Source organism: Nannochloropsis gaditana (assembly GCF_000240725.1).
Source record: "Nannochloropsis gaditana CCMP526 unplaced genomic scaffold scaffold811, whole genome shotgun sequence".
NCBI lineage: Eukaryota > Eustigmatophyceae > Eustigmatales > Monodopsidaceae > Microchloropsis > Microchloropsis gaditana.
The window spans coordinates 1-12484 of record NW_005803142.1 but is presented as its reverse complement, the minus strand read 5'-3'; the positions used below and the strand labels follow the sequence as shown (position 1 = coordinate 12484).

At 51.5% G+C, this 12484-nt stretch overlaps 5 protein-coding genes across 5 annotated transcripts; 3 read left to right on the top strand and 2 right to left on the bottom strand.

Annotated features, from left to right (window-relative positions):
• Window positions 1-293: 293 nt before the first annotated feature.
• NGA_0482200 (uncharacterized protein) lies at window positions 294-1366 on the bottom strand (the record flags this gene model as incomplete). The annotated part of the gene is made up of 3 exons (XM_005853605.1): window positions 1072-1366; window positions 587-823; window positions 294-327 (listed from the first exon to the last, which is right to left on the bottom strand). The coding sequence occupies exons 1-3, from the start codon at window positions 1332-1334 to the stop codon at window positions 294-296; spliced, it is 534 nt and encodes a 177-aa protein (XP_005853667.1). The 5' UTR covers window positions 1335-1366.
• A 447-nt stretch (window positions 1367-1813) lies between these two features.
• On the top strand, window positions 1814-3369 carry NGA_0482500 (peptide methionine sulfoxide reductase). The gene is made up of 4 exons (XM_005853608.1): window positions 1814-2050; window positions 2648-2744; window positions 2997-3120; window positions 3279-3369. The coding sequence occupies exons 1-4, from the start codon at window positions 1900-1902 to the stop codon at window positions 3357-3359; spliced, it is 453 nt and encodes a 150-aa protein (XP_005853670.1). The 5' UTR covers window positions 1814-1899; the 3' UTR covers window positions 3360-3369.
• Window positions 3370-6575: 3206 nt separating this feature from the next.
• On the bottom strand, window positions 6576-8110 carry NGA_0482100 (uncharacterized protein). Its single transcript, XM_005853604.1, has 4 exons — window positions 8027-8110; window positions 7669-7808; window positions 7400-7471; window positions 6576-7110 (listed from the first exon to the last, which is right to left on the bottom strand). The coding sequence occupies exons 1-4, from the start codon at window positions 8076-8078 to the stop codon at window positions 6997-6999; spliced, it is 378 nt and encodes a 125-aa protein (XP_005853666.1). The 5' UTR covers window positions 8079-8110; the 3' UTR covers window positions 6576-6996.
• A 506-nt stretch (window positions 8111-8616) lies between these two features.
• NGA_0482300 (rubredoxin-type fe 4 protein) lies at window positions 8617-10409 on the top strand. Its single transcript, XM_005853606.1, has 7 exons — window positions 8617-8747; window positions 8831-8932; window positions 9090-9172; window positions 9324-9377; window positions 9541-9650; window positions 9763-9851; window positions 10104-10409. Exons 1-7 carry the CDS (start codon window positions 8651-8653, stop codon window positions 10199-10201), a joined length of 633 nt encoding a protein of 210 aa, XP_005853668.1. The 5' UTR covers window positions 8617-8650; the 3' UTR covers window positions 10202-10409.
• A 684-nt stretch (window positions 10410-11093) lies between these two features.
• On the top strand, window positions 11094-12471 carry NGA_0482400 (uncharacterized protein). The gene is made up of 5 exons (XM_005853607.1): window positions 11094-11272; window positions 11361-11432; window positions 11674-11806; window positions 11998-12082; window positions 12208-12471. Exons 1-5 carry the CDS (start codon window positions 11108-11110, stop codon window positions 12380-12382), a joined length of 630 nt encoding a protein of 209 aa, XP_005853669.1. The 5' UTR covers window positions 11094-11107; the 3' UTR covers window positions 12383-12471.
• Window positions 12472-12484: the final 13 nt, after the last annotated feature.

Here is a 12484-nt window from a genome sequence, read left to right as displayed (position 1 = left end):
TCCCTTCCTCCCTCCCTCCCTCCTCACCCGAAGCCATCGTAAAGCGGCCTCGGCACAGGCAGGTGGGAAACCTGGGAGCAACCGCGACGATTTCGACACCAGCACCACTTCTCGGCCCTCCCTCCTTCCCGCCCGCCCACCCTCCCTCCCTCCTCCTCCTTCCTCTGTCCCCTCCGTCCCTTCCTTCGTCGCCGAGGTGGAGGGGAGGGAGTAAGGGAGGGAGGGATAGCACCGGGAGGGGGCGGCGGCCAATTCCGCCGCGAGCTCCACCCCCACAGAGCCCCCGCCCACGATCAGGACATGTCTCGCTGCGGCGACAGCTCGCGCCTCCCGTTTCAAAACGGAAAGACGTCCCTCGCGCGTGGACTCGTCCTCTCCCCCGCCCTCCCCCCCGCCCTCCCCCCCGCCCTCCTCCGCCACCTGTTTCGATGTGTCCCGGTCCGTCTCCGGATGCTCCTCGCTTTCCCACCCCTTGCCTGCCCGTCGGGGAGGAGAAGGATGGGGTGGGACGGAGGCAAGGAGGGAGGCGGGGGCTTTGATGGGAGCGGCATAGCCCGACCCTGTGCATATCAGGAGGTGGTCGTACGGGACCGCCACCGTGTACGTCGTGCGCTTCTCCTGCCGCGGATGTTTCTCGTCCACGCGGCTGCTGCTCCCATCGACAGCGTGTCCATCCGTCGGTGGGTCTTCCCTCTTCCCGTAGCACGTGACCTGAATGCTTTTCGTCTCGATTTTTCTCAGCCACCCCTTCACCCACGTCACTTGGCCTGTACTTTCAGTGGCATCCACTGTGGGGGGCGTGCCCCAGGGCTTTTCCAGTATCCTGGTGTGTGAGGCAGGAGGCAAGGTCAGGCTATGCCGAATGCCAGTAGAATCTCTGCATCAGTCCGGGCGTTTTCTCCCTATCTATGCGTGCATGCACGGACAAGCTCCCCTAAGGCCCTTTCTTGACCGACTGCCATCCATGAATCGGTGATGACAACCGTACACGCGTCCGTATGTACATCCATTCTGAGGTCGTACGAATGTGAGCGCATTTCGTAGGGTCCTGTGTTCCCTTTTCGTACGTACTCTTTTAAAGGCACGCACAAAGCATCGGCATGTTCGGGAGCTACGAGGGCGCGTAAGATGCCCGGTGTGTACTCGAAGTAGCCCTTGGGCTCCACCACGGTCACCCGAAAGGGTCTTCTCTTCGTAGGGTCCGACGCCTGGACCAAGGTTCGGACGGCAGCCAGGCCCGCGAACGACGCTCCCACCACAACAATCGAGACGGGGGGCACGTTCTCCGGTGGCATCGAAGGCCGCTGAAAGAAGGATGAGAATGCTCCTCCCATGGCCTTGACCACCTTCTCGCACGTAGGCCTGTATATGGTTGTGTGATTTTAACATTATGTGAGCGCCTTTGTTGGATAGGGAGTGAGCTATCGCACGACTTTCGATCGAGTGCTAATATATTTTCAGATTGCTACGATCGATCCAAGTACATAATCTTCTCTGAAAACACGCAAATGCTACGCGATTGCCTGGAATTTAGACCGGGCTGTGACGTGAACGTTTTGTTCTCATATCATTGCCCAAGCTGGTGCACACCAGCATCGGAACAAAGGGACAATTTCGTCCGTAGTGTGTGGTATCGTCGCTCAATCTTCAAGTCATGCGACCTTCATAAAATGGTCGTGCGTTTATGAAATATTTCATGTCTCCAGCTATGATGCTCCTGACACTTTCGTTTCTACTGCTACAGGCTTCTTCCCGCTCCTCATAGTCCGGGGACGCAATTTCATGCGCCACGTAAGTTTGTCCGTTTTTCTAGTCCACTACGTCATTGCAAGTATTTCCGCTTCGTGGGCCGGGCAAATAGCTGAAAAGGCAGGGGAATTCCTAGAAAACTCCTTACAAATGGGACAAGGGATGGCCACAGGAAAACCATTCGGGGAGTCCGCGGCTAAAGTTGTGAGCAAGGTATTTTCTACGGAAAGTGCCAACGTCAAGGCCTCATGCTCGTGGGGTCAGGAGGTTGCTACTTTTGCCGCTGGATGCTTTTGGTCAGGTTGGTGCACCTACAGGCCACTAGCATTGAATACCTTCCCTTTATATTTTGTATCAGCATCTTGACGCGTTTGCCTTGGTAAAAAGCATTTTCAGTGTCCCGCTCCTAGCCGTAGCGCACGTTCCCAGTCATCGTCTCTTTCCTATCGCCCGAGACCCGAAGTATAATGCCCCATTATGCACGGCGTATCCCTCCATGAGGCCGTAGTCAAAATCCAAGCTGTCCTCTCATTAGCCCCTCCATGTCCTCCCTTTCCCTCCCAGTCGAGCTTTCTTTTCAACGAGTCCCTGGGGTGGCCTCCACCCGTGTAGGGTATACAGGGGGAAGCGTGCCACACCCTTCGTATAAAGAGGTTTGCACAGGGAGGACTGGACATGCTGAGGCTGTGGAGATAAAATTCGATCCTTCCATAGGTAGGGAGGAATTGCGGGCGAAGGAAACAAAGGGAGGTCATTATCGCAAGCATGTCCAGTGCCCCTCTTTTCGGAACTAGCATCTCCACCAACCATCAACCACCTAAAGTTAGCCACGCCAGACTTCTTTACTTTTTGTCTCTGACGTATCCTTGCTTTTCCCTCGTCGTCGCTCTCCTCGTAGTCACGTATCCGGAGCTCTTGACGGTTTTATGGGATCGGCACGACCCCACCCAGAAGGACAGGCAGGGAAACGACCGGGGGACGCAGTATCGTTCGGCGTGAGTGGAGGGGCAGTGGGAGCAACGCAAGCAAGAAGAAAGAGGGCTTGGACGGGATCGAATTTCTCCCAGGAATACGGCATGGAAGGGTACCGCGATCATATGCCTTCCTTGTGGCAATGAGGGGGGAAACTGGATTTGTTATGATGATTATACGCACTGGAATTTATTCTCCTCCATATATCCTTGCACCCTTCAACATGTTTCCGAACCACGTGCATACTGATTTGTTGGGGGTCTCTGTTTTCGTAGGATTTTTTATCATTCGCCCGAGCAGAAATCACAAGCTGAAGCGGCCATTAAGCAAGAGCAAAAGCGCCGGTCGATGCCAATTGTGACGCAACTTGTGCCTGCAACGACATTCTACGAGGCCGAGGTAAATAAAGATAAATTATCACTAGGATATCAGTTGCGAAGGGCAAGAAGCGGGAATCCTGTCATTTAGGGAAACATTTTACAGGGAAGATGTGAGTCTTCTAGAACGCTCACTTACCATCAGGGCAATGTTTCCATCGTTTCCTCTCCATTTGTCAGACTTACCACCAGCAATACCTGGAGAAGGGGGGTCAGTGCGCGCGAAAGGGAGATTTAACTCCGATTCGATGCTACGGCTGAGAAGTACATGTTAAAGACAAAATGACCGCAAGGCAGAGAGGGGTTGATATATTGATTTCGGGGGAAAATGTGAGCGTGGGATGCGACAAAAGACGGAAAATTAAGGGAAGAACAAATGAAGCTATGCGTCAGCTATGTCATCTTGTTCATATCTGAGCCATTTTTCTCGTTAATTCTTCATATTGAAACCTCGACAGTGGGAGGCAAAGGCTTTCCCATCTAATTAAAATACTGCCTCTCAAGAACCGGACACATGATACGTAAGCCGATCATAGCGGTGGGGGTCGTATGACAAACGTTACGCTAACGGCCGGGCCTGGTTTCTCGGGGTGATTGATTCGGCGATCGCACCGGACTTTCATGTCATGTTCCATATTCACATGACAGTAGTAAAGTATTGAGACATGCGCCGCAAGAACGCGAAAACGGAATGATCCAATTGGTGCACGTGTATCCTTATTCAGGTTTGCGTTTCAGCAACTAGCATTTTGGTGTCAAGAACCGAACACACTTGAACGTTCTACTTTGTTGTTCTCTGCTTTTTCTTGTGTGCCTCTTGAAATGAGAACAAAAAAGTTTTGGTGGTACCTGCCAATGTCACGGTAGCGATTCTTGAAAACTTTCAGATCATCATAAGTATGAGCCATGGCAAACTCCTTGCAGAAGTGCAGGATACCTTTGCGTAACCTTATAAATGCCGACCCTTTCTGCTGCATCACCAAAACAGGCAACAGACCCTCTCACAGTGAAGTGGTGAGGTTCCCGTATATCACTGATTAAAGGCGCCAGCATCTTTTTTTACTGGTTTATCATCACTACGATGGCCGCGTCACACTACACAACGAAGTCTATGCCGGATACCAAATTCCAAATACCTCCTCCAGCGAGTGTGAAAAACGATCACCATGCGAATGTTTCCTTTCTACTCAATCTGTTGTTTATTGCCTTAGTGCCGCTTTCTCCTTTTTTTGCGTGGGTTTTATTGCACGTGCCCATACGTATCGTACTTGGTGCACCAGCCTTCATTGGTGTCGGGGCAATGCTTCTGCTCGTCCTCGCCCTCGCCTACGACTCACTCGCCAACAGACCTTCGGGTGATGTGCCCTCTCCTCCCTCGCCTCTTCCCTTCCTCGGGCAGTCGAAGGAGCTACACAGCTATCGGCATCGGGCGTTGGATTGGCTGACACTGTACTCCCAGAAATTTGGAGGGAAGACCTGGACTTTTAAAGTCATGTTCCGCCCCCGCGTCTACGTCATTTTGAGCCCTGAGAATGTTGAGTATATTCTCAAAACCAATTTCCTGAACTACGGCAAGGGTCCTTTGTTCCGGTCTCGTATGCAGGAATTGTTGGGTGAGGGCATTTTTAATGTGGACGGCTCGCGATGGTATGAGCAACGGAAAATTTCATCGCATCTGTTCTCCCACCGCAACTTTAAGCAAAGGATGCTAACGACCATTAACAAAGATGTGACAACACTAGTAGGTATTGTAGGTCAAGCTGTGGACAAAGCGAAAAGTAGCACCAGCGGGGCAGCAGAGATCAACTTTTCACGGCTCTTTGCACGGTATACGCTGGATGCCATAGGAGAGATCGCATTTGGAAAGGATGTTGGAGCGTTGCGAGGCGAGAGCGAAGACTTTGTCACGTCGTTTGACTTTATCCAATCATTTCTCAACGATCTTGTGCTGAAACCCCCGGGGTATGCGTTTTACTGTCGGCAATTTACGCCGGAGGGTAAAAAATACTCCGAATGCCTGGCTACCCTGAACTCGTACGTACAGAGCATGGTAGAAAGAGCCCGGCGTGAGACGACTCCCGAGGAGCTTGCCGCTCGAGGAGACCTACTGGCTCTATTTTTGACCCGCACCGATACGCACGGAAACCCATTTTCATTGGAGTACCTGCGGGACATTGTCGTAAACATGACCATCGCGGGGAGAGACACCACGGCCTACGCCTTGGCATGGACCCTCTGGCTCCTGGCAATACACCCTGATGTTCAAGACAAGGCGCGTGCAGAGGCCCAGGCGGCCTTTGCGAAAGCAGGGAGTCAAGGAGAGGAATTGAGCTACGAGGCGATCGATAGCTTGACCTACCTGGATGCGATCTTTTCGGAAGTACTCCGTCTCTACCCATCGGTGCCCAAAAACCCCAAATGCGCCTATCGCGATGACGTCCTTCCAGATGGAACACCAATTCGGGCTGGTTCCTACGTGATGTACGTCCCCTACGTCATGGCACGCCTTCCGAACCTGTGGGGTCCCGAACCAGAAAACTTCGACCCCGAACGTCATTTACAAGGACGGCTTCGACCGTCTCCTTACCTATGGCCGGCATTTCAGGCAGGCCCTCGCATTTGTTTGGGCCAGAAACTTGCGTACATGGAAGCAAAGGCTATACTCTGTTCCTTGTTGGTGCGCTTTAAGTTCCATCGTTCTCCATCGGTATCGGCGCCCCGGCTGGTACAGAATGCTCTTACTACATCCATGGAGGGTGATGGACTGATATTGGCGGTGAAACATGTTGGAATGAAGGGTGGAGAGGCTGAACTAACGGCAGGAAAGGAAGGTGAGGTACCGCAGTAACAGCAGAACATCGACGTGAAAAGCGGAAATTGGTAGGACAAAAAACGAAGGGCCGAATAGAATCAATTTTTCATTCAATGGTGTGTGACATGTCCAGAACAGAAGAAGAGGGGGACTGCAGTGACAATGAATCGTTGGGGGTGTCGTGGGAGGCAGTGCATTACTTTGAAGGAGCACGTTGCTTGTGGGTACCGTACCGGGGGCACGAAGGAGAAACTCGGCGTAGAGCAGAGGGCACGGTGATGATGTGCGCGGGATCCACACAAATGTCAGGTTGAATTGGCGCTTGTACGCTTCGTTGATCTTCTTGAGTGCTTGGGGCTCTTCAGCAAGAAGTGTTCGACACCGGGATAGCACGGATTAGGTAGCAAAGTATTCTCTTACATGGTCCCGGACGCTAGAAACGGAAACCTGGTGAGATTTCCTTTCAAAGATCACCGAGCAAGAGACAGTATGAACAAGAATCGACGATCAAACAGTGTGGGCGTACAGAGGGCTTAGACATGTCACGTGAAACATGAAAGAAATATCTATTGAGAGGATGGTGGACTCAGAATGATATGATGGACCACGGAGGAGGGCGTGAAATGGCAACATGTTTTGACTAGAACATAAATGCATGCAATTTCCTAGAGACAGTCGCTGTATTGCACATCAACATTGATCAGCAAGGCTTAATCATCTGTCAAAGTCAGGAGCAAGTTCATCATTTTCTAGTCACAGAAACTCGCTTCCTTACTAAGCGATTTCTCGCAAAGAAATGTACGGCATCAACATCGTCTTCCAATGCAGTCCATTCTTTCCAATCCTGCCTCTTTTCCCCTCTGTGCCTACCCCACGGCCATCCATCCGAAGGCCAACTCTCTTTGAGCCTTTCCAGCTTCGATCCTCCTTGCAGTCCCTTTTACCCAGCTTTCCCACGGTGTATATTATGACAAAAATCTCCCCTATCCACGCAACTTCAGCCGGCAGACCTGTTCCCTTTGCATCCCCCGGGCCCGACCACGATGGAGCAGGAGGAGGAGAGGGAAGACTGCGAGGACAAAGCGATCAGTGATCCTCCTCGGGGAACTCGACAATGATGGGAGGCTCGTCAAACTGATGGAGGGGGGGAGGAGAGGAGAGGGTCCACTCGAGGGAGTCGACCACGATGGGAACTTTGACCTGAAAGGTACATGCCGGCGTGTACAAGATAGATAGCGTGTGTGTATTTTAAAAGGAGAGTTGAGATACAGAGGAATCGAACGCTTTCATTCCGCATTCTTCATGTCCATCGAGAACTGGACCGTCCAAAGAGACTGAGAAGATTGTAACATTGAACGACCGGGTTTAATTACAAACAAACAGATACAGTAAGCCAAAAAGGGCGACATTAGACGCTCAGGCGGCACAGAGAGAGACGTGGCCTGGCAAAGTACTCCGGGCTTAATCCCTTCGCCCGTCAGAACCTTACCGTTCCGCTGGAATACTCCTCAGCAGTGGGGGCGTTTTTGCCCGTGAACTTCGGGGGAAAGAGCAGGCCCATCTACGTGAGGAAGGCAAAGCGTGGATGAAGAAAATGTATATGTTGAGACCAAAAAGATGGCGCTTCTAACTCCTAACCAAGGGCAAGCATCCAGCAGAGTCTAAAAAGAAGGGGGTGGATTCGTTGACGCATTTGACATTCGAGCACTCAACACAACACTCAATCCTCAAAGGATGCCCCTTCCTTCCTCTCGTTACCTTCAGCGGATGCTCCACAGGAATGCCCTCCTCAAGACCCTCAAACCACTTGGGGTTAACGTATGCGTATTCTTGGTGATCTTCTGATTCGATTTCATGTCCTCCGGCGGCAAAATTGCGCGCGGGGATGGCGCGGCGACCTGCGTGCAGGCGCGAGAATGGGGGATGGTTGAGGAGGAGGATATTATCAGGGGCAGGCACCAGTAGAGCAGCCATACCACCATAAAATGAGATCTTACACAGATATTGCGTTATTCGATTTGCACGTAGCGAACATGACGGGGCAAGAGCGGTCGTAAGCGCCTCTCTCTCCTTCACTTCCTCCCTCTCTGCTTGCCCTCAAGAAAAGGGCACTTACCACAAAGGGTAGCGGCCGGGCGGACCGTACGCTTTAAAGCCACCAGAGACATACTCGCTGTGAAGAGATGTCGCGTACGCTGTTCGAAGACGTGTGCGCGGGACGCGAGAGGAACGCGAATGAGTATAAGAGTCCTAGGGGATTCATGTGTCCCCGTTTGGGAAGTCACCCCCTAAAAATCATTGCAGGGCCGCCCCACTCGTCCTAAATGCCGCTATGCACCATGGACACAAATCACAAACACGACAGACAGCCTCAACTTCATCCACCACGCGTGCGGACGCCGGGGGCTGTGCGTCTCTGTTTGCGTCGTGTGCCGCATCCTACCGTCCGCTTTTTCCACGCAAAGTCCTCTCCCTCCGCCGCATAAGCCAATTTGCCCTTAGGTCGTGGCCCCCCCTTGGCTTTGCTGTCATTTCCGGTCATGTGACCCGTCCAATGTGATCGAAAACAACAGCATGATGACAAGGTACAGGATGTTGACGGCGTCGATTGCGGCTTCTCGTACCGGCGGTGTTGAGAAACTTTTTTGTCCGTCATCGGAGAGCGTGACTCACCCGGCTTGGACCCCGCTGTTTCCTTTCCCCCCTACATAAGGTCTTAGGCACAGGTAACAGCGTCACAATGCCTTCATCCACTTCAAGGACCATCCTGAACGTCTGTTTATTACTCCTGGTCGCTTTCGTGAGCGCTTCAGCTTTCTTCCTCCCTTCTTCCCGGGGTACGTACGTAAGACATTTGAGTGATCAAGTATTTGTGAATGTTCAGGTTTTTGGTCCTTCTTTCTCTCTTTTTGCCCTTCAGTCCTCTCCACCGGCAGCAATCACGCTCTTCACAAACATGTCGCATCGCGGAGACCATTGCCTTCGTACGCCGCTTCCGAGGAAGGTGTAAAAGACACGGAATGTACGTGAGCCATGTCGATTCTACGGTGTCCTTACTGCCACGTTTCTCGTGATCTCTTGCTTTTCCCTGGCTCCATCTCCCTTCATATTCAGCTTTTGACTTTTTCAATTATCATTGTTGCCCTCATGTCTCCTGTCTTGCTGATGTACCGTCCCAGTGATTGGGCCTACCGCACCTCCTGCCCCCGCGGTGGTGGAGAAGGCTGAGGAAGACATGACGGAGGAAGAGAAAGCAATGAAGGTATGGAAAGGAAAGAGGGGAGACAGGGGAGGTCGGCGGAGGGAGAAGCCTAAAGGAACAGGCCTGGCTTCAGGCATAAGCTTCTCTTCTCGAGCTTGGTTGCGCGTGGCATCATCTTGCGAGGACTAACAGCATGATTTTTTTTTGACAGGCAAAGATGGATAAGATCAAGGAGCTGAAAGCCAAGGAGGTGTTCCAAACACAGGTGGGGAGCATAGAAAGGGGGGAAAGAGAAGGAGGAAGGGAGGGAGGGAAGGAGGGGGCGGGGGTTGAGAAGATGAATGAGAGACAATATTCAGACACCATTGCAACATTTCTCATTCTTTGATTTCCCTCCGTCCACCATTTATTCTGCGCCTCATCGACAGGACACGGGCGATTATGAGTGCCAGGTCTGCGGATGGCAGTACAAGGAGGAGAAGGGCTTTGGCCCATATCCTGCCGGCACCGCCTTCGCCGCTCTGCCAGCCGACTTCAAGTATGAGAGGACGGGCAAGGAGAAAAGGAAGGGGATTGGGAAGAGGCAACCGGTTCAGGACCTGGAGAAGAACCGCTGACAAACGTTTTTTGTCCCCTCTCTTCCACTGCAGATGCCCGAATTGCAAAGCCGGAAAACCTGCCTTTAAGAGCATGACCAAGACCATTGCCGGCTTCAGTGATAACTCCAAATACGGCTTTGGTAAGATCAGCGAGAGTGGAGGAGAAGATAGGCGCCCCCTGTGAAATCTCGGCCCATATCAGGACGGGAAGACGCTTTATAGAACGTGGCCGAGGATCCCTGCGTTTCTTTTTCCTTTCGTCGTGGCCCTTACTTTCCCTGCGCCTCCATGTATTTTTTCCACGTGGATACGTGTTCCCCAAATATAGCATCGTCCTCATGCGTATTTTTGTCACTTTTTCTGGATTCGGTATTTGTTAATTCAATGCACAGGCGGGAATAATTTGACGTCAGAACAAAAAGGTGGTTTGATCTTCGGCGGACTGTTTTTCTTCTTTGTCCTTTTCCTGAGTGGATATCTCCTGGAATGATCAGTTTGACGAATGATTCTGATTTGATCGGTACTTTTAAAGTGTATTCGGTCAGTGAAGGTGACAGGAGATGAAAAAAAAGAATGGACAGGAAATAGGACGAAAAGGAGGCATGGAAGCACGTGAAACACTGGATTTTCTTTCGTTGAGATGAACGTGTGTGACACATGTACACACAAGGTAACAAAAACAATACAAGGATCTTTTATGTCATGCTCGACGAAAAGGCCTGCAAATTTTCCAAGGACAACATATTTTCTTTCCGAAACGTAGGGAGTAAGGTACAACCAGAACATCCCTCTACCTAGATTGCAATGATGTCCCTCATCATAATCATAGAAAGGTACATATTCCAATGAAGAGGACAAGAATATCGCAGCCGAATCCACGCCCATACCGACAGCGCACGGAGACATAGAGGAGACAGACACCAGTCCTTATATGCATGCATGAGACAGGCTATCGCTGGAAAGATCGGGGTCCGGGCTCGGACGTGGTCACACCCCGATCAGCCCTCCCGTGCAGATGTACAGTAAGCACACGTGCTGCCTTTAGGGGGGAAAGTTCATCTGTATTGCAGTTGTCGTGATTACCCTCTATTCTAGAACCATTCCCCTTAAAATTTATCGCACCCGCGAGGTCCCGCCTCAAGAGAAATGTCATCTTCCTGCCGCTTCCTTGATAACGTGGGGACTGATGCAGAGGGCCTGAAAATCAATTATGAGTGAAAAGAATGCACTCAGGCATGCTTGTCCTGTGAATACGATTTTGACTCTCATCTTATTTGACCATGAATAATCTATTACATTGTGTTGAAGTTCGCCTGGTACGGAGATCTCACGAGGTTCGGCAGCTTAATCTCCATGATACCATCCATCACAATTTTAAACTTACCATAGGGGTGCCATGCGGTCCTTCTTCTACCTCCTATACCTATGCATCTTCTTCGTCGTTGCTTCCATCAATGCCTTTGTACCCTCCACTCCTGCTCCTGTACCTTTTCCTTCTACTTCCTCTTTGACACGTAACGCTCAAATGCTGGGACGTCGCCATGGGCGTGTCCTCACACAGGTCTTTTAACAACTTTATCGCCTGCACTCGTGAATTCTTCCCTTAAATCGTCTTGTGCTCTTCTTACTTGCATTCCATCTCAATCCAGGCCAAGAAACGCGGTGGAGCAGCCTCGGGCCCGCAGAGCGTGACAGGGGAGTCTTTGAGAGGGTTCACAAAGGTACTAAACAAAGGGGGTGGCACGACATACCGGGAAAGTAAATATGTTGGACAATCACATCGGCATACTCGTCAAAAAATGGCCACTCCCTCGTTTAAAGGCAAAAATGAGTGCTGAAGAGTGGAGATCGTTGCGTGTATGCTGGTATCACCAAGCTACCTTGTCCTCTTGGCTAGCGCGCTGTCTTCTGTGTAGCCCTCAGAACCTCATGAAGTGCGCTCACTTTTGTGAACTTCTGTAGGTTTTAGACGTGGGAAGCGAGCTGGCCGATGCTGAAGGGAGTCAGAAAGCCGTCGGCCCTCTGAAGGACGACAAATTTCTTCTCCTTATCAGACGGAAGGAAGGGCGAGTCAGTGCAATCGACGCCAATTGTGGTAAGTGCCGTAAAGCGGGAAGAAAAGAAGGGAAAATTAACCCTAACCCTAACGGAAGTCGGCAACTCATCTCTGCCCGTTATATGAATTTATCCGAGGTATGATGCTCGTTTATTGCGCTTAACGCACTCTCTCCTCCTGACGTGCATGGATTTTATATGGATCCCTTATTCCTCTGAATGATGAGCCAGGCCGGTGCAAGTTCCCGCTCTTAAAGGGCAAAGTCTCGGAAGACCCCAGTGTGGAGGATGACGAGGACAAGGGAATCATCACCTGGTAATGCAACGTGGGTGTCCTCTCCTCGGTCCTCCCCTTCCTCTCTAGTGCCTTTGCAGGTTCTGATTTTGGCATCCCTTTCGCCACCTGCTTCCCTCCCACCCAATTTTTTTCCTCTCTTCCAGTCCATTGTGCGCCGTGCGTTTCTCCCTGGCCAGTGGTCTCGTCACGGGTGCTCAAGCCGACAACGTACTCCAGCGTGTCTCCGCCTCCTTTTTCAGCAAGCAGATCGCATCGGGCCTCAAAACCTACGCCGCCGCAGCCGGCACGGACGGGAGTGTGTATGCGAAGCTCCGGTAGATATCGATGCCACTTCTTCTTCTCCCTTGTTCATTCCTGCTCCTTCTGCCCTTGCTCCTTCAAATCAGGCGGTGATGCGTCAAGGTGGGGGGGGGGGGGTTC